This window comes from Phyllopteryx taeniolatus, chromosome 17 (assembly GCF_024500385.1).
Source record: "Phyllopteryx taeniolatus isolate TA_2022b chromosome 17, UOR_Ptae_1.2, whole genome shotgun sequence".
In the NCBI taxonomy this organism is placed as follows: Eukaryota; Metazoa; Chordata; class Actinopteri; order Syngnathiformes; family Syngnathidae; genus Phyllopteryx; species Phyllopteryx taeniolatus.
In genome coordinates this window covers 20,506,185-20,526,898 of record NC_084518.1, presented here as the reverse complement: position 1 = coordinate 20,526,898, position 20,714 = coordinate 20,506,185, and the positions used below count along the sequence as shown (strand labels likewise).

General features: G+C 42.7%; 2 protein-coding genes across 2 annotated transcripts in view; both read right to left on the bottom strand.

Annotated features, from left to right (window-relative positions):
• The window catches only part of LOC133467449 (FRAS1-related extracellular matrix protein 2-like), a 30,319-nt gene extending 20,289 nt beyond the window's left edge, over positions 1-10,030 (bottom strand). Inside the window, exons 1-2 of the mRNA XM_061752334.1 lie at positions 4,943-10,030; positions 1,133-1,222 (exon numbers count right to left, since the gene is read on the bottom strand). Of these exons, the coding sequence (XP_061608318.1) occupies positions 1,133-1,222; positions 4,943-9,926 (5,074 nt within the window). The 5' untranslated portion in view covers positions 9,927-10,030. The remainder of the gene's footprint in view (positions 1-1,132; positions 1,223-4,942) is intronic.
• A 3,631-nt stretch (positions 10,031-13,661) lies between these two features.
• alg5 (ALG5 dolichyl-phosphate beta-glucosyltransferase) lies at positions 13,662-20,376 on the bottom strand. The gene is made up of 10 exons (XM_061752347.1): positions 20,066-20,376; positions 19,063-19,231; positions 18,393-18,439; positions 18,215-18,283; positions 17,462-17,554; positions 17,275-17,388; positions 16,231-16,290; positions 15,997-16,148; positions 15,594-15,679; positions 13,662-15,155 (listed from the first exon to the last, which is right to left on the bottom strand). Exons 1-10 carry the CDS (start codon positions 20,126-20,128, stop codon positions 15,040-15,042), a joined length of 969 nt encoding a protein of 322 aa, XP_061608331.1. The 5' UTR covers positions 20,129-20,376; the 3' UTR covers positions 13,662-15,039.
• Positions 20,377-20,714: the final 338 nt, after the last annotated feature.

The following is a 20,714-nucleotide window of genomic DNA, read 5'->3' as shown; positions in this document are numbered from 1 at the left end:
TTAACACGTGAAAATGTGTCAAGTTTGCCAAAGACTCGAAATTGTATTTGATGTTTATTTTTAAAAAAACACATCAAGAGTCATTGACAAAACAAAACTTTCCTTAATATGTACAAAAACAGGTTCGTGGAAGACTCGTTGTCTTTGATTCTTATAAAACCACTTCCATCAGGTTCGTCCAAGACTGGATTGTCTTTAATGATTATGAAAACATGCAAGTTAGTCATTAAAGACTCCGATTTTTTTGGTTGTGTTCAAAAACTGATTACGAAAAAAATCTACATATCTTTAAATTGGTCTTTGATGATTACAAAAACACATATGGTACTCATTTAAGACTTAAGATTTTCATACGTTAGCTTCAACAGAAACTCAAAATTGTGCTCGAAGTTTTCAAAATGTTCATTTTTGATATTCCGGAAAACAAAACCGGCACGTTGGCTAAAGACTTCAAACTGCTCTTGATGATGTTTACGAAAAACAGGTCAGGTTTGCCAAAAATGTCAACTTTAACCACTGCATAGCTGTGTTTTTTGTTTTTCTTTCTCCTTAGCATTGGAAGGCTAACCCGCTCTTGCCAAGCGGTGCCCGCAGGCACCAAAGACGCGTTTGATAGTGGCGAGCTCCGGCGGCATTGCGACTAATGAGAGCCAGAGGAGGAAACGAGGGCGGCCCTGCGGGCACATGCTTGTAATTTCCTCACGTGATTACAGGGGGAAGGGGGCTTGGGAAGCAGGTCAAAACCAGCTGGGTGTTAAACCGGTGACAGGGGCCGCCGGAATGCCACTCGCTGCCCACGATTTTCTTTTTGACAGAATCAGACAAAACGACAAAGGTGACCCGCAGATTTGTCAGTATTGGGTGTTGAACGGCAGCTGTCTGTAAGGCAATAGCGGACAATCAGGGCCAACTTCTTAAAAATTCCTTTTAGATCTAAAAATAAGAATTTATTCTTGTAATATTGCTGACTTTTTCTCTGAAAATTCCAACTTCATTCTCTTAAGACACTAAGTAACTAATAACATACAACTTTATTCTCATGAAATTATGACTTGAAATCTCCAAGTAATAATCCTTTGTAGCCGTCCAAATGGCATTTCATCGTCATTTAAAATGCAAGACGTCGTCTTACCGTTATCCTCCACGCTGAAGTGAAAGACGTCCGATGTGGTGTTTTCTTCTTTCCGCAGGAAGTACCATACGTTCAGATCGTCGATATCGGCTACAAGAAAAAAAAAAACAACATGAGAGAGCAAATACATGCCGTGGACAAAGGTATTGGGACACCTCCAAAACGGTTTTGTGGGTCATTGTTGGACATTTTAGAATCCATTGGAATTTAGTGCAGTACTCAGCTCCCACCAGCGGAGGCGCTGTTGAATGAATTGATTGAAGAAGTGCGTCCCAATACTTTTAACCTGACGAAAAATGTTGCAGAAAGGCTTTTGGAGAACATTTTGTCCTTCCACGTCAAAATCATTCATTGATTCATTCATTTTCCATACCGCTTATCCTCACTAGGGTCGCAGGCACATCAAAATCAATTGAAAAAATTATTTGCATTTCCATTTTCCACATTAGGAAATTCATTCAAGATACACTGGCCTCCAGATTAAACCTCAAACACACGCATGCGCGCACACACACACACACTGTCTAATGCACTCTCAAACACATGCACACAGCTGATGCATCCTATGTCAACAAAGCAGGTGATTTTGTTTCCACAGCAGCAGCTGTGTCCCCCCCCCCCGAGACTGTCTTGGTGCCTCCTCCACAAAATCATTACAGCAGGTCAATAATAGATGACGACAGGAGGAGGAGTGTCCCAATACTTCTGGACATAAAATAAAAATATAATTGGCATATTACAAAAACAAAGTTTTATTTAAAAAAATACTACTCAGTACTCAGATAAAGTTGTATTTTTGTGATAAGTGAATCTTATATTGTTTGGATAAAAAAAAAAATCAGAATATTTCAAGAATAAAATCATATTTATTGAGATTAAAATGAAATCTCACAATGGTAGCCCTTTTTTCTTAAAAGAAAGTCCCAATATTGTGGGAAAAAAGTCAATTAAAAAAAAAAAAAAAAAAAACGATAATACAATATTATGAGGCTAAAGGAGTATTTTTTTTATTAAGATAGGGATACAACATCCATATGGTGGTCAAATTCCGCTTGCTGTGTGTCCCAATACTTTCGATGCCATTAAGATGAGCTGCTTGGAGACAGCAAAGGACGTCACATGGTTCAAATATTAAAAAAGGTCTTGCGGGGAAATAAAGAGCAACACGTTGTCACTTTCACCTCAATGACTCAGAGTGACGAGACGCCGCCGCAGCTCCTCAGCCACTTCTACACACACGCTGTTCTCTTTTAGCTTTTACCATTTAGCGCGGTTTGCTTATTTTTACACATGGATGACACTTGAGAATTATACTTAATAAAAATTGTTTATGCACTTTATAAAGGAGACATTCTGACTCAGGACCTGATTCATGAATTTATTTTTGTAAACTGACATTTTCATTAAAAAAAAAAAAAAAAAAAGATTATATTCGCATATGACTTAGCTAAAAATAATGGACTTTTTACTGAAAAAAAAAATACTTCAAAATACTTGCATCAGATTACAACATTATATAATCTAAAAAAAAAAAAAAAAAGATTTTATTCTCAAAATATTGACTTTGCCCTTTTAATACTACAATTATCTAATAAAATACAGCTTTGTCTGAAGAAAATATGTTTGTCAACGTAACATTACAACTTTTTTAAATCTAAAAAAACATGACTATTATCGCAAGATGACAACTTTTAGATAAAAAACTATTTTATCCTTGTAAAATTTCGACTTCTTGTTTAAACACTGCTTTTCTTCTTACAATATTCCTACGTTTTATCTAAAAAAACTATCCTTTTTAAGTTATGATTTGATTATTATATACATATATACACACACAGATACACATATATATATACACGTTATACACACAGACATACATACTATTTTATCTTATAATATTCAGACTTGTAATCTTAAAAAACATTTTCATAACAATAACAAAAATATCTAAAGAACACAAATTCAATAATTCCTATGACACCTTTGTTGACAGTTTTATTGAATGCTAATCTTTTATGTTTTAAAAGTAACATCGGTTGGCTTCTTATTACAATTATTCATAACACATATGTATGACACTTAAGAACATTTAATATGACAATTTGTATATATATTTTTTTAAACTAGAAAGCTGTGGGCTGGTGTGTCCCATCTGGCAGCCCACCAGCACCCGACTCGAAATGTCTTCCCATCACCAAGATTGCCGTCGTGACCTTTTTCCGCCATCATCCGCACTTCCCGTCTCCATTATTCATCGGCAAAGCCAAAACATCAACTGCAATAATTAATTACACCGCAACAGAAACGAGAGGCTCAAAATCAATACCAACACTAATGAAATATGTGCAAGGATTCTTCACTGAAAACAAAAAGATATAGTTCTAGTGTTTAAGCTTTTTTTTAGGCTCACGTGTACTTATTTTTTTAGGAAACAAACATCTAATGACACCAAAAACAACAAAAGGCCACCTAAGATATACATTTTTTTAATGATGTAAATTTGCAGATAAATGTGGATTTAAAAAATGTCAGATTTTAAGAATAAATATAGATTTTTCTTTTTTTTTTACACATTTTGACTTTTGTTTTTAAATATTCTCTTTAATCTCATTCATGGATAAACTGGCCCAGCTATCCATTTTAATGCACAAATGTCAGCCTACCTGAGGACTAAAGTGCTCTTTTTCTACTTAAAAAAACAAAACAAAAAAAACTAACAAACACCTGTATGGCTCCCGTTTCCTTTTTTTCTGATGACAGAAGCGTCCAACGACACCAAAAAGAAGAAAATAAAAAAAGAGAAGGTTAAGATGCAAGTCTGCCTTTGGAACGCTTTTATCAGCAGTCATCATGATTTTTTCAACATTCAAAGAGCAGGAAAAGCTTTCGTTTAAATAATAAAATGCCCTCCTTTTTGGGGATTTTCTACATTATTTACAAACTTTCACATTTAATGCCAATATGATATGACGAAAGAGCCTCGAAAATTGGAGAGGCACATTTGATGTTTAATACAAATTTGTTATTTTTTAATATAAGCAGCTTTGACTTATTGTGACACTTGTGCTACAGTTAAGAATGTTGCTTTATTAATGCTCTCATTGTTTATGGTTAATAAAGGCAACTGGAGGTTGAATTTTTATTACCATTATTTTTGTTAGAGTATATCTAAAAAAAATACAACTATTTAAGAAAAACTTCATTCAAAACTCTAATTTCTTTTGATTATCATTATTTTTAGGGAGGAGTACTATTTTTTTAGAAATATGACTTTTGTCATAAGATTAAGTTTTGATTTAATAAAATTTGACGAAGATGTGTTATTTAAAAACATTTGAAACTTAGTCTTGTAAAAAATAGATTCTATTAAAAATATTTTTAACAGATTTTATGTAACTTCATCAAAAAAAATATTCTTGTAAAACTACTTTTTCTTGTATTAGCACATTTGTATCCCCTCAAAAATTCCAATTTCATTGAAATTACAACTTCAATCAGCTAAATTCAGATTTTTAATGTAAAAAAAAAAGTTCAAAAAAAGTATTTCATATCCTTGACTTTTTATTCTAAAAAAGTGAGCTTATTCTTTTGAAATTATGACTTTTTATCTAAAAAAAAAATAACATTACACATAAAAAAATGAACTTCCAGTTGACAGAATTTTTTTATGTGCGTCAAAAGATGAAGTATGGGTTTTTGCCTTTTTTTGTGACAATTATTCCAAAAGCAGCATCAAACAGATGCAAGAAATAACAAACATGAAGGGAAGCAAAGTTCAATTCAATCAATAAAACCAATCTCTTAGCTTACCTTGACTGAAGCTGTCCACAGAGTCGTTCCCACGGCCCATGTTCACCAGGTACCCATGCCTGGGCGGCGTGGTGACCCGGAACACCAGCGCTGCCGGTCCACTCTCCCGATCTTCTGCCCTCAGGCGCTTTGGTCCAACAAGGTGCCCCAGCTGCCCTGTGGGTAGAGTCTTCAGGGTGGAAGCGCCCTTGTTCACCGCCATCTGGGGGACGCTGTTGTCCACGGGTACCACGATGATCTTCAGGGTCTGCGGGCGGCGCGTCTCGAAGACCGTGTCCGGGAACACGTAAAAATCCGAGTGGGTGCCGTCCGTCACGGTGAAGGAGAAGGAGTCCTCAAGGGATTCGGTGCCGTCATGCGCGTAGCTGATGATGTTTTTGTTGAGGTCCTGCTTGGTGAACATGCTGACCGGTTTGGATTTGTTGAACAGGAGCTTTCCATGGACCGGTAGCTGGGTGACAGTGAACTTGAGCAACTTCTCTACCGTGTCTTGGTCCTCGGCGGTGAGCTCAAAGGGTGTGATGATCTTACTGTGCCCCTCGGTCACCCGAAGACTGTTAATGGTAACCACGGGTTTCTTGTTGTCCACATCTAGGATGGAGACGCGGAAGGTTCTGAAGATTGGATTGTAGCCATCTGTGACTTCAAACTCGAAACTGTCCATCTTCAGCTCGTCATCTGCAGTGTGGATGTAGTAGATCTTGCTTCCGGCTAGTTGGAGCTGTGTAAAGGACACGACAGACACCCCGGGGGTGTCCGTGCACTCCAGGTGGCCCCGCACGGGCGCCCTGGTGATGGTGAAGACTAGGTTCTCATCTGGGCTGTTGAGGTCGGTGGTGCTGAGGAGGTCAGTGGTCAGTGTAACACGGTCGCCTTCCTTGAGGGACACGCCCTTGCTGACCACATCAGGGAAGACCACATCGATGCCGCCCACGCTGATGTAGAAGTAGCGGTCGATCAGCAGGTTGATCCCATCCGTCACATCAAACTTGATCAAGTCTCGGATGCCTTCCTGGCCATTGTGGGTATAAAAGACATGCCTGGCATTCACTTCTGTTTGCGTGAAGTTCGAGCCCAGTGTAATGTTCTCTGTAGAGCCAAGAGGGGTTCTCCTCTGGAGGAGACCCTGACTGGGCCCGAAACGGATTATGTATGCGAGCGAGTTGTCATCCGAATCCAAATCTGTCGCTTTGAGGACTTTGCTGTCAACATCTTTGGTCTCGCCGACTTCCACCTCCAAGCCATTATTGATTTGCATCCTGGGGGTCTCGTCATCAACAGCGATGATAGTCACCGCTGCCGACTTCCATACCGAGAACTTCCCGTCGGTCAGGAGGAGCTCAAAGCTGTCCTCCGTCGTTTCCGAGTCATCGTGTTTGTAGACGATGCTCGACGCCTCTCGGATCGCCTCCAGCGTGAAGTTGCTCCCTAAGATGGATCCAGTGGGCAGCTGGTTCACGATGACGCCATGTTTGGGCGGCCTGGAGATGATAAACATCAGCTCCTGGGCAGGCACGTCAGCATCATGGCCGTTCACCACGGGTGTGTCCAATACCACGTTCATGCCCTCCATCACCATGATCTCCCTCAAGAAGATTTCTGGCAGCTCATCATTGGTGGGGACGATTACGATGGGAAAGAAGAGCTTTTCCGAGAAGTTGATGCCGTCCGAGCACGTGAAGGTGAACTGGTCCTCCACCGGCTCCACGCCTTTGTAGATGCTCTGCACATAGAAAATATTTCCCGCCCGGACGTCACCAACGGTAAAGGCGCTGACGGCTGTGCCCGACCTAGACTTTTCTGAACCGGGAGCGGGCGAAATGTTCTGCACGTAGCCTGCGTTTGGTTGCACGATGATCGTGCACAGGATGTCTTCCACTGGGGTGTCGATGTCGTCGACATTCAAGTGCTGAGGACCGATGGCGTTTTTATCCCCTTCCAGAACACTGAATTGCAACCCGACTCCGACCTCAGGGGCCTCGCTGTCCACAGGGAGCACAGTGACTCGCACATGCACCCCGTGGACTCGGTTGCCGCCCACCGTCCAATCGTCCGACATGTCCGTGAGGGTCAGGTTGAAGCCATCCTGGTGAGAAGTGAGGCCGATCTCACCGCCGGTGTGGGCGTAGACGACCACGCCGTTAATCACGTCCGTCTGTGTGAACCTGCTGGCGGGTAGGCCTTTCACCAAGATCTCCCCCATGGTCGGCGGGTCCTCCAGTATGAAAGTCAGCTGAAGATCATCCGTGTCATCGTCACGGCCTTGGATGACATTGGCCGTGATCTCCGCAGCGCCGTTTTCCAGAACATCCATGCGAGAGCCGACGGTGCCGGCGGGAAGGCTGAGAGTCGGGGCCTCATCATCAATTAGCTTCACGTGGACTTTGACAGTTACGGTCACCACGTGAACGCAGTCGCTGACGTCCAGCTGAAACTCGTCGCTGGCCGTCTCCTCGCCACCGTGGCTGTACGAAATCCTGCCTTCCGAGAGGTCCTGCAGACTGAACACGGCTTTTTCTGGCAAGTTGGCAAACGCCACCTGGATGGTTCCGTGTTTGGGCGGCTGACTGAGCCTGAAGGTAATGGTTTGACTCTCTGTGTCAGCATCTACAGCGTCGAGCTCGGCGAGGGTGAGGATGTGCACGCCACCCTCAAACACCGCGAAACCAGTGTTAGTGATCTGTGGTGGCTTGTTGTTGATCGGCTGGAGGTAGATTGTAAACACCCCCTCCACGCTGTTCCTTGCCGCGTCTTCAACGCTGTACCGAAACTGCAACACGTGCGTCGTGATTCCCAGCTCCTTGTCAGGCGGGCTGTACGCGATCTTGCGGTGGTTCACTTGAGCTTGAGTGAACTCGGTCACCTCGACATCAGGGTTGTCCGTCAGAACCAAAGAACCAAAGACCAGCTGGTGGTTTTCGTCTGTATTCGTCGGGGGTTGCAATAACGTGTACTTAAGGTCGCGGTCTTCAGAGTCCAAATCCGTGTAGCGCAGGACTTCTTCACTGACCTGAGTCAGCTTGTACTCCTCCACTGTCATCTGCAGGGCGGTGCCGGGGTGCAGCTCAGGTGGGACATCGTCAATAGGCAAAACCCGAATTACAAATGTAGCCTGATCTGACTCATTTGGGGGGTCATTGTCATCCTGGACAGTGAAGACAAATTGGTCCATAATGGTGTCGATGTTATGAGGCCCCACGTGCTTGTAGAACAGCTTCCCATCTGTGATGTCCTTCTGCAGCCACTCGTACACCTCCTTCTCGTAGACCTCGTCCTCTGTGTTGAATTTCCAAGAGGAAGGGTCCTCTGGGGCGTCAGACTGCCTCAGCAGCATGACGCCGAGGGCGGAAAACGGCGGGACCATGGTGAATTTAACAGTGGAATCTTCTGAGTCGATGTCGGCAGCACTGAGCGCGAGGGGCGACACGGGCATCATCTGGTACTTGAACAGCCCCAGGCCGGTGTTGGCGTTGATGATGGGAGGCTCGTCATCGGTGGGCACCACAGTGACAGGGAAGAGGAACTCCACGTGGTGTTTACCGTCCGTCATCTTGAACACGATGTTGTCGCTGTGCGTGTCGCTGCCGTCGTGCTGGTACACCACTGTGCCAGCAGCTAAGTCGGCAGCCGTGAAGCTCTTGCCGTGGGACCCCAGCACCAGCAGGAGCCCATGGCGCAACCCCCCCACCACAGTGATGCTCACCGCCTCAAGGTTGTCCTCGTCACTGATCTCCAGGTTGTGGCCTGTCACCAGGGGACGGGACTGACCCTCATAGAGGAGCTGTCCGGCATTCTGGGTCACCACCGGTGCCAGAGAGTTCATGGGCTTTACCACGATCATGAAGGCAAAGGGATCAGACACAGCCCCCTCCGGGTCCACTACTTCAAATTCGAGCTGGAAGATCCTCTCGGTGTCAGCGTCCAGCGAGGGCGGCTTGTAGGTGATCTTGAGGTCTTGCAGGTCCCGCTGGTAGAAGGAGGTAATAGGCAGGTTCTGGTCGTCGGTGCTGACAATGTAGCCCTCCTCGTAGGACAGTGGGGAGGTGACATTGAAGACCAGCTCGCCAGGGTCCGACTCGGCGTCATCTGAGGCGAGCATTTCGGGCGTGAACGCAGTCATGACGAACTGGCTCACTTCCATCATCATCATAGCGACGAAGCTGGGCCTGGGCGCCGTGTTCTCCTGGCCCACGCGGATTCGGACCATCAGGTGGAAGTGCTCCTGCTTCACCAGGTTGCCTTCTCGGTCCCGGAGCTCCACCACCATGGGGATGTGGTCCCGGTTGGGTGACACCCCCTGGAACGTGTGGTCATAGCGGATGTTCGCCTGCGTCAACTCGTCACAGTCCATTGTCTGGGACAGTTTTCCGCCGTCGAGCAGCCGCCCGTAGCGGGGCAAAGCGCTCCTGCCCGCCAAAGACATCACCCCACACTTATACATCTCCCAGTCGTAGGTAAAATCCAAGATCTTGTGGTCTATGGCATCGCTAGTGCCCCTCAGGTGGGTGACGGTCAGTGGCATGTTCTTGGTGAGCAGCTCCAGCTGCGTAAAGACCACCTCCACCTCCATGACAAAGGGGATGACGACTGTCTCGGCGTGCGAGTCGTAACGCAGCTGGAGCCGCACCCGATCCTGCGCAGGACTTCTGGACCCATAGTGGGTGTATGTGACGTCGTTGGGGCCAAAGACACATGGAAACTTCTTAGGTGAGAGGCGACCGAGGCGCTGCGCTAGCGGGTCGTTGTCCAGAACCGTCACGCTGCAGCGGTCGCCCGACTGCGCCTGGATCACCAGGTCGTTGACCGGGTCGACAAACACGGCCCGGCCCAGGGGCACGTGGATGCGGTTGTTGGCCACCAGGATGTCATCCTCGGAGAGCTCAGAGCGCAGCGCGTAAAGAGGCGGGTGTGCATAAAGCTGCGAGTGAGCGGAAAGCTGAACGTGCGCCGCTGAGAGGCAGAGGACGAGAAGCGCGCACAACATGTCAGCGGTGGATCTAAAAACTACACAATAAAAGAAAAAATGAAAAAACCTCCAGGCGTGCGGATGGTGTGCATCCACGCCGGCTGACGTCCTGGAACTGTCAGTGCGCGAGTGGCGCGCACCACTTTTAACTTGAGGCACTCAGGAGTGGGGGGGGGGGGGGGAGGGGATGACTGTGGGGATGCGGCCGCACCCGCCCCCTCGGAGCAAGCGGAGGGCTCACTGGCAGCCCATTGGCCGAATAAGGCTGTCACTCACAAACAGGAGCTGTGGTCCAGCCCTTATTAGAAGCAAATGTTACTCTTATCATTTGGTACAATAGTGTAGCCCGATATAACTGCATCATGACTCAATGAGGACATTTAGGGAAATATTGTAAGCGTTGCGAATGAATAAATTCATTTTGTGACAAAAGACTGAAGACAATTTTTACAATTGATGTGACGTTGGTGAGATTAAAGCTAAAAAGTACATTTTAAATGAATAATTAGGAGATAAAATATGATCTATGGTAGGACAAAACTGGGGTTTTTTAAATTAATAAATGGGAAAATAAAATAAAATCCAGAGTCCTGAGTTCAAAGATAAATATTTCCAAAAGATTTAACTATAGCTACAAGTGAAAACATACTGTACATATTAAAAACATTATTTTTAGTCAGTAATAAAATAACATAGAAAAGAACTCCAAAGATCTTATTTCTTAGGAATTTTGTTTAAATTGAAAAGGTACATTTCTTTACAAACAATAAAAAAAATAAGGATATCGAGAGATCTGAATGAAAATGTATGTTTCTTTTAAGTAAATAACAAAATACACTACAAATTTAAGTGGGAAAATACATCTTAATTATTAATCAAATAAAATCTATAGAGCTTAAGGTTAAAAGGTTCATTTCTTTTTTAATGATAAAAAATACATGAAATTTGAGTCAATGTATGGTTTTAAATCAATAATAAAATAAAGAAAATGCAATCTACAGTCACATATTTCTTCATGAATAATAAAATAAAATTAGGAGCTTAAAGTGACACAAAGTAGATGTCTTAATTATGAGTTAAATCAAATTAAAAACCTCGTGCTAAGAGTTGAAAAAGTACATTTCATAAATAATGAAAAAAATACAATGTAGAACCTTAAGGGGGGAAGAAAATCGAAAATCGAAATGTGATGACCTCCAAAAGGTCCACCAACCGCATCTTCTGCCAATTATTTTCCTGCTCAACTCGATCTACTCTGCCTGGAGGGTGAGTTACAATGTGGGACTCAAGAAAGACACACCAAAAAGTATCTTTCCACATACATCCAAATAACCTGGAGGAGGAGGTGCGCAGATGCTGCTGAAAGGGTGATGAGAGGTCTTTTAGTGCCTTGTCATTTCACAGCATCCTCCTCCTCTCCTCCTTTTCCAGCTGCCGTACACTTTACCATACTGGATGTTTTCCCACAACATTCCAGAAACATGCGTGATGCGTCAAGTCAAATGGGGACAAGGGGGCAGTGAGGAAAGAGGAACAAAGCAGGCAGGGAGGTAAACATTATCCTTGACTAAATTAGAGAGGCCACATTTTCACCTGGAACACTCTTTTCCTGTGCGTTTCCCACAAACTTTGATTTGAGTGCACAAATACACCGCTATTTATATTTAGTTTTTAGTGTTATATTAAGTCTTTACATTGTATATGCACAAGTAATTGATAGCTGTCGTGTTTTTTTTTTTTTTTTTTAAACTTTCAACGCTGCTGATTATTGTTGCTTTCGTTCACACTCACCTCGGTATATTTAGCATCTATTATTATATACTCGTATACTACATACCTTTAGACTATGATAAAAGTTTTTTTTTAACCAACAACGCTGCTGACTATTTCTGCTGCTGTTCACTTTTAGTTTTGCGAATATTTCTGATCTATTGATTGTATACTACTAACAGAGTATTTAGTAATAAATGTATTTTTTTATAAATACATGTCCAGTGTGGCCCGCGATCCTAGTGAGGAGAAGCGGCTCAGAAAATGGATGGATGGATGGATGGATGTCCACTGTGGTTGCACAGTAAGCGTGTTAACCCTTCACATTTTGACGCAACTCAAGAAGTAATGGTGTCACAAGACACACACCCAGCAATTCAAGTCTGACGGGAAGCTCACCCAACCACCCCCACACACACACAAACACAGGCACACACGGTGGACTCACGTGTGTTGCTGCTTTTCTTCCCACGGACAACAGCGTCGCCAACAAAACCCTTTCTCCCACCGCGCCAGCTCTGTAATTAAGCGCACGGTGAGCTCGAGTGTACACAAAGTCACACAACAAACCAACATTAGTGCTCCTTTGTTCCCCTGCACCTTTCTTACCAAATGAACCTGCTCCTGTCAGGTCTAAGTAACTCACTTATTAGTTTGTAGTACAACAGAACCGGGAGAGGAGTTTAACATTTATCCAAAACTGTTGTTTTTAAATTGTAAGATAAGTGTAGTTTTTTTTTTTAGGAGGTACACAATCGCTTGACATATGTTAAAAAAAGATAATGCTTTTTTTTTTTTTTTTTTGTAATGGACCTTTAAATATCTTATTACCATGACAAAAATTAAAAGGACTATTTTCCTCAAAGTCAGTGGGTATGATAAATGCTTAACTTTTCTTTAAAATGTGGTTTTCATTTTCAGGTTATTACAGTTCAGGGTGTACCCCGCCTCTCGCTCCAGCACGTCCGCGACCCGCGTGACGATAAGTGGAACGGAAGATGAATGAATGAATTAAAGATAAAAATGATCTATATTCTAATTTAAAATGATACTGATTAAGAATACCTCAAGAGGAAGTTCAATATTTTAAGTTGGAAAAAAAATTTCTGTTGTGTTTTGCTCCCACTTTTACAAAGGAAAAAAAAAAAAGAAATACTTTTAAGAAAAAAGAAATACTAGTGTCTCTTAAGATGTGTCAATATATTAGGCACACCAAACAAATAAATACCAGCGAGGATGATCATCGTCAAAGTGAGAAATGTATGGGATATAATTAGATGTGTACTGGAAGTCGATACTTGCGCGTTTTTGACGTTCTGCTTAATGCTCTGGGGCCCTCTGCTGGTGATCGCTGGCAACACACACAAATGCCACTCAAGTGTAAAAAGACGTTAAAACCCAGCTAAAATAAAGTAAAAACTACTCACCCTTCTTTGAAGGCATCCACCTCACAAACATAACAGGAAGTTTTTTTTTTTTTTTTGCCGAGCAGTACTGCCACCTAGTGGTGTTGTGTGTACTGACACTGTAGAACAATTTCAATGGTTTGAACCAATCAAGAAACGTGGGAGGGAGGTTATATTGAAAATTATCTCTTGAGAATTTCAGTGTAATCAAGGCAGGAATTTGGGCAATGTGAGGAATAATTCTGCACATGTACGTGGAAAGATCCGGAACGTCTTTGTTAACGGTCTCATTCACATGAATGGGTATTATTGTATGGGAAAATATGCAAGTGTGGGAAAACTGACAATTTTTGGGAATGAGGAAAAATACATGCCCAAATGTCCTGAATTTTGTGAAGATATGGATGTTTGAATGGACTGAATCAGCTGAGAAAAGTGGAAGGAAGTAGGTCAAATCTCTCCGTGAGGGTTTTACTGTGAGAATTTTGCATCTTCTCCTCAATCCACCTGCCTGCTGCTTCCATAAAAGAAGTCTTCAAATGTTAGTTCATTAACGCGACCAAACAATATTCAATAATACTGTTCATTTGTTTTTTTATTAATTCCATTCAACCAACCCCAAATATTTTTCAACCGCCTCCTCACATCCTGTTTATACAATAGCTGAGGCATTCCCATCTCACCAACGAAATAACTTGGCACACAAAATGGCGGCCACCGCAATATGGGAATCCGTCTTGAGCGTTTATTCCCTATCCTTGAGATCTGGATTTTGGCCTGTTTTACTGCCACTTCTCCGAAATGCAATATAGGCAAACGTGACTTGAGGTCCATGTACAACGGCGATTTCAACTGTTCTGTGTAAAAGGTACTCATTAGGTAATGGGAAGGTTGAAGTGCACGCTTTGTCTGCACTAGTAGGACAATTACATGCTACTCGTGAGGCAAAACTGTGCACTTGTTGACAACTGTATGCTACTAGTACTAGTATTGAATATAGAATATAGCAGAAAAGTATCAAATTCTTTTACCACGTAGCGCACACTTTTGCCTCACAAGTAACACGTAGTTGTCCAGCTAGTGTGCAGAAATGTCAGACAGTAGTGGATGGCAGTTGTGGAAAAAATATCAAGCTTCAAGTTGTACCGGTACACCAAAAGAGAGGCACTAGTAGTGGAAAGGTTTTACAAGGACGACAGTCATTCTACTAGAGTGAGGACAAAGTACATGACATACATGTAGGACTCTCTTACTAGTCATTTTTTCCACTACTGTATATTTCTGCACAATTTGACAACTCCATGCTACTAGCAAGGCAAGACTTTGCACTCGTTGACATTTGCGGACTACGAGCACGACTAGTGAAGTGCTAGATGTTAACTTTCTGATGTAACGATTAGTATTTTGGCATACTAGTGGGACAACTAGATACTACTAGTGAGGCAAAACTACGACTGGGCATTTTGGGGCTAATAGTAGGGTCCAACAGGCTACTAGTGTGTGTGAGACATGCTTACTAGTTGGGCTGAGAAGTGTTACTAGTGCAACACGGCAGTTTGTAAGTCAGGTTTAATTGGGTACTATTAGGCCCAAAGTGCTGGTAGTAGTAATGGGAAAACCAGTACTAGTAAGACAGTCCATTCTACAAGTGTGCTGAACTGTCTTACGAATGAGGACAAAGAGGATACTAGTACATGGATATCGAGGATAAGGAATAAATGCTCTAACGAACTGTCTTACGAATGAGGACAAAGAGGATACTAGTACATGGATATTGAGGATAAGGAATAAATGCTCTAACGGCTTTCGAATAGCAGCCACCGCAATTTCATAAGTGGCGCCTCCATGTGGAAAAGCAGGCAGGTACAAGCACAAGGTCTTTAAGTAAAAAAAAGAAGAAGAAAAATCTGGCTTCTGATTGGGTCACAAGTCAAAACAATCTCTCCTCTGATTGGTTAGTCGCTCTTAATTGGAGGCTGCAGTTTCCAGGCTCCCATCAGGTAGCGCAGGCGGATGAAGAGCAGGTCCCGGCCCATCTGGAGCCAACTCCAGAACGGAACCAGCTTGGAGCCTGAGGACGCGCACATGCTCTTAAATTCTCAATCCAAACCCCTTTCATACAGAAGAAGAAAGACAGCTTTTGTCTGGCCTTGCTGTTCTTTGTGAAAGGTACCAATTAGGTAATAGGAAGGTTGAAGTCGACGTGAATTCGCCGGCTTAAAAGCCGAACGTGTGACACTTAGCACCCGGGACTCGCTGATCACGTACCCTTTGCATCGGAAGCAGTTGACGCGCGTCAAGTTATCCCATTTTTTTTTTCTGGAAACTTCCACACATTTCTTTACCCTTTCATAGACTTTTTGCTTTTCACTTTCACACAGCCTTCGTCCCGACTCTGCAGTCACACTGTTAACCAGAAAATTCATGTCGACACTTCAACCTCATCCCTGTTCCGTGTCGGTACCTTTCACACGGAAGGTGGGGGCAGGATAGTGGCTAACAATGTCACCTTCTATCTCGGTCCAGTTGACGGCCACCTCCGCGATGGGGATCTTCAAGCGCTGCGCGATGTATAAGAGCTCCACGTCGAAAGCCCTGCGAGGAAAACGTCAAAATGACGGCTTTGTTACAGCGTTTGGCTCCGATTGGCTGCTGTGGTACCACTAGTGGTATGTGGGCTCCCTCTACTGGTGAGTGAAGAATCGCAGAACAAAATGTTCAAACTCTGCATCACGGCTTTTTATCAATCCAGTACAGTACCTTTATTAAGTACAGTACAGTTCAGTTGTATTGAACTTTTATGTAAAACACATTTCATCCATTACAACAGTTTTTTTTCATTGATTTAGGTACAATTTGTATTTAACTTCCATGCAAGACATTTGAATTCATAGTTCATAATTTCTGCTCACCATCGTTCCACGTGCAGCGAGGAGAAGGTGCGCAGCGCCGCCTCGCGTGTGAAAACCTTGAAGCCGCACTGCGTGTCGCGGACGCCGCGCACGCACAAGAACCAGACCAGGAAGTGGAAGCCGTGCATGAGGACGTTGCGGAACAGGGAACGCTGAGGCGGAAACGCAACGACCATTGTTAAAAGACAGGTGGCGCCGTTGGGGTTAGTTTGCGAGCGGATCCGGTCGGGTTACCTGAGCGAGCGCCTCCTGCTCCAGGTGAGCTCTGGAACCGCACGAGATGGCCATGTTGCCCTGGAAACGGAAAACATTCATTCAAGGAGACATATTGTGGAAAAGGGACTTTTTTTTTTTAAACGTGTACACAAATATAGGGTGGGCCAAAGATATACACTTCCTTCATTCAGTCCTTCCTTCCTTCCCACCTTCCATTCTCCCTTTCTTTCCTCATATATTCATCCATCCTTCCTTTTTCCTCCCCCATTCTTAGCTTCCTTCTTTCATTCATCAACCCTCCCTCCCTTACATCCTCCTCACCTACTTTCATTTGTCCTTCCTTCCTTCAATATCCTCACCTTCCTTCTTACCTTCCATCCATCCTTCCTCCATCGAGGAGATTCCAAACGTCATTCCTATCTCCCTTCATCTTATCTTCCTCACTCTTTACCTTTCTTCCATCCTTTGTTTCTTTCTTCCTCACTTCTCTCTCTCCATACTTCCATCATTCCTTCCTCCATCCTTCCCCTCCTTATCTTCTGTCTTTCAGAAGATTCCGTATTTTCTTTGTGCCTTCTTTCATTCTTCCTTCCTTTTTCACACCCTTTGTTCCTACCTCCCAGTTTTCATTTTTTCCTTCCTTCCTTCCTCCCTCCCTAACTGCCTTGCATACCTTTATCATTCCTTCCTTCCATTCTTCCTACCGCCCATCCTCTCTTCTTCCTCCCTCCCTTCCTGTCTTTCTTACCTTGCAAACTTCCCTCCTCCCATCCATCATTCCTTCCTTTTAAAATTCAAATTTGTGGCTAGTCGCTTTTTGGGGGTGAAAAATAACTGCTAGAGGCGTCGGAAAAGTTGGCAACAACGAGTAGCCCTTGCCACGTCACGACGCCCTAGCTCCGCCCCAGTCGTCATGGTAACAAAAGCAGTAGTCTTCATTTGCATGAGACAATACCGAGTGATTTCAAGCAGAGTGTGATAAATGGATATTAAACTTGCTGTGTGTTTATCCTTTGAGTATTACTATTTTTATTAATATACAAATAAAAACTTAATTCTTACCGGTTTGGGATTGAGATCTTTAAGGCCCGCTTCCACCTTTTCGACATCGCCAAACTTTGTGGCTCCGTCCGCGTCCGCCATGAGAATGAGGCGCCCCCTGGAGCTCAGGGTTCCCTTTACGGCGGCACACGCAAATGTTAGCACGATAGCGAGCTTCTGCTGCTAGCAGGATGCTAACGTCTCTCACCATGCGCACAGCGCCTCCTTTTCCCCGGTTCTTGACCAGCGTCAGAACCCGCACTTTCTCTGCACCGTACTGCTTGGTGTACCGCAACACCACCTGGTGGGTGAGCACAAAGTGAATTCTGTTACATCACATTTTATGACATCAATGTGTGAATCTTCACCAAAATTTAAGAGAGAGAATCCCACCTGCCATGAAAAATTTCAAGTTCATCTATCAAAAACAGTACACAAAAAGTTGCGAATATAAACGTCCATGATTGGACATACCGTATCTTTTTTTTTTTTTTTTTTTAAATCACATTTTATGGCATCATCATCATGTTACATTACACGAAAATTTTAAAAGGGAACATACCGACAACTCATAAAAAATGTTAGATTAAGTTAAAGGTTAGGTTACCAATATGTTTAGACAATTAGTCCTTAATTAGACAAATGTTTGTCATTGTCATTTAACAATTATATTTTATGAAATCATTCATGTATGAATGAATTCTCACCGCAACTTAAAGAGAACATTCTGACTCAACATTAAAAAATCTGGTTTACATATCAAAAACAGTACAGAGAAAGAAGTCCCCATCATTATACGTGTGAATTCTTACCCAAATGTAAATTGACCTTCCTTTGAAGAACAGCAACCCATAGTGAAATAATTGCATCAAACAAACAAAATGGTACCCATAAAGTTGCACAAAAATATTAAATGTCAAAAATAATAATACAAGACATGGTCAATAATCGAGGCGCTTACCTCTGTGGTTTTGTCTTTGCTGCCATCGTCCACCACAATGACCTCGTAGGTGAAAGACGCATGTCGCTTCTGTGAGTACGAAAACTGTTTAATGCTGCCCCCTGCTGACACTTAAGAACAGCTTGCAGCAACATAAAACGGTTATTTTTTCTTATCGTATGCTAAGCGTCGTACAGACCTGCCTGTTCTGCAAATATTCCATGGCTTCATCCAGCATCACGGGAACTGAAACCACAAACAATTGGTGTCATCTACGAGCACACATTTACATTTACCTGATTGACAGATACAGTGGTGCCTTGACTTACGAGTGCCCCTAACGAGTTTTTACAGTTGCGAGCCGTCGCTTGGTCGTTTTTGAAGCATTTTTTATTTTTTTTTTAGACAATAACGAGCACACATAGTGAAAGTGACACATTTTAGTAGGCTTGTTTTGTTCAAATCAATCGTTAAAATGTCTCATTGAAGAAGCCACATCATCCAACACGAGGAAAATGCTTGCAGATTAACTTCTGCCTCTATACACGTGTTTCGTCAACTCAATCTAGTATTGATTGCATCAATAATGCCTCCTAAGATCTTTGAAGGTTTTTTTTTTTTTAAAAGAAAAAAACAATTAAATAAATAAAACAAGCGAAGGCTCGTAGCCCTAAAAACTCCCAAGTTGGGGGCTTGGGGCATATATATATATATATATATATATATATATATATATATATATATATATATAACAGCCACCAACCCCTTTTAAAAAAAAAAAAAAATATATATATATATATATATATTTTTTTTTAATTTTTTATTTTTTTTTTTAAAAGGGGTTGGTGGCTGTTGGGGTTCTCACTCACGACGCAGCTCTTCGTTGTAGGCCGGGACCACCACCGAGAGTTCTAGAGAGGGGGGGTCGTGCAGACTGGGGAACAGCTCCGTGGTCCCGGTCGTGGTGAGGAAGCGTTTCTCCTTGTCGTCCCGCGTCAGGTTCGCCTCGCTGGCCGTGACGTACGCCGCCATCACAAACTGAGGATACCAAGATAGTTGTCAGGTTCATACTTGATAAAACACACAAATTTTTATAGTGGGCCACATTTTAGTTATGGTTATGACTGCAAACCCCTATAAATGAAATTTATTACATATTCCCAACAACTTGATGGATAACTAGGTTTGAAGTTAGAAGCCAGTAAAATAATAATTGTTCAACTATTATTCAATTTAATAAAAAAATGGGGACTGGTAACCAACAGTGCTTGCAATATCTCAACGTTATTAAAAGAGAAGACAAATTTCAATTTTAGTATTTTAGCAAGACGTGTGCAGTTGATGCACATGATTTTCTTTCGCAGGCAGGGCTGGAGGTCGCCCTCGGGCCTTGAGTTTGACACCTCGCGCACTAGCTCTCAAGCTGAGAGAACGGTTGATGGTTCCAGTCCATGGGTTGTTGGGCTGCGTTAGCATTATACATCTGTGAAAGCTGTATGAGCATCGCTTTTCGATGTAATTTGTGGTGGGAGGAAGTAGCATGTAAATACAGGAGCGCATTTCAAACTCCCAAAATAATAACGATGTAACAATAATACTAAATTGAATAAGGTGCTTTTAATATTTTGATGATTAAAAAAAATATTCGGTGTTGGTAAAATCAGCTGAATATGTTGAATTTTTGAAGATTAAAAGTAACTTTGAATATTAGGATTGTAAAAAAAAAAAAAAAAAAAAAATCAGTGTTAGTAATTCGAATTCAGAATCTGGTGACACATATCTACTTCCATACAATTGTCTCTAATTTATTCATTGCTTCAGAAAGCCTGAATTTCTCCATCCCTACATTAACGCCATAATGTGTCCACTTACCACAATTACAGCTACAATCGCCAACACCACCAAAGCTGCAAGTATTTCCCAAATACAATCCATTTTTTTGGACAAGTGTACTGGACGGATTCGCTGTTAGCTCTCACGGCAAGCTAGCCGCGGAGCTAGTTGGCGTTCTTGTAATTGTACTTCTTTGAGTTTCGAGGACATTGACCACCAACAGGTTTGTCAACTCAACAAGCTCGGACTAAAATAAGTGCATATTTGCTCAAGTGTGTGAGTAGTTCATTCCTCTCTGCTCACTTCCAATCACAAGTGAACACAGTGACAAAACGGAAGTAATCGTTTCCGGCTTGTCACGTCATTGGTTATGACAAAGTCCGACATGCGCAGTGAAGCCTACACTGACCCCTGAAGGTCAGGAGGATTCATGACAAGCATATCAAAGCTGGCTTCATGTAAAAAGTGACTTTACATAAAGTAGTTTAACATGTATATTATGAATTAATTTTGGTAGTGAGATTACTTATGGTAAGTAAAGTGAATTATTTGCGATTACATTAAGTAGCAGGGATGCCTAACTGTCCTTAGAGTCCTCCTCCCGGCTTTGGTAAGTAGGCAGCAGTAAAATAAAATCAATGGGTCTGTTATGTCATAAACTGAATGTAGTTAAAAGGGTAGTTACCCT

Coding starts and splice junctions, on each gene's coding strand:
- alg5 (XM_061752347.1), bottom strand. CDS start 20,128: ATGGATTGTATTTGGGAAATACTTGCAGCTTTGGTGGTGTTGGCGATT. Junction 19,232..20,065: donor CGATTGTAGCTGTAATTGTG/GTAAGTGGACAC, acceptor TGGTATCCTCAG/TTTGTGATGGCGGCGTACGT. Junction 16,291..17,274: donor AAGATCTCAATCCCAAACCG/GTAAGAATTAAG, acceptor TTCCGTTTCCAG/GGCAACATGGCCATCTCGTG.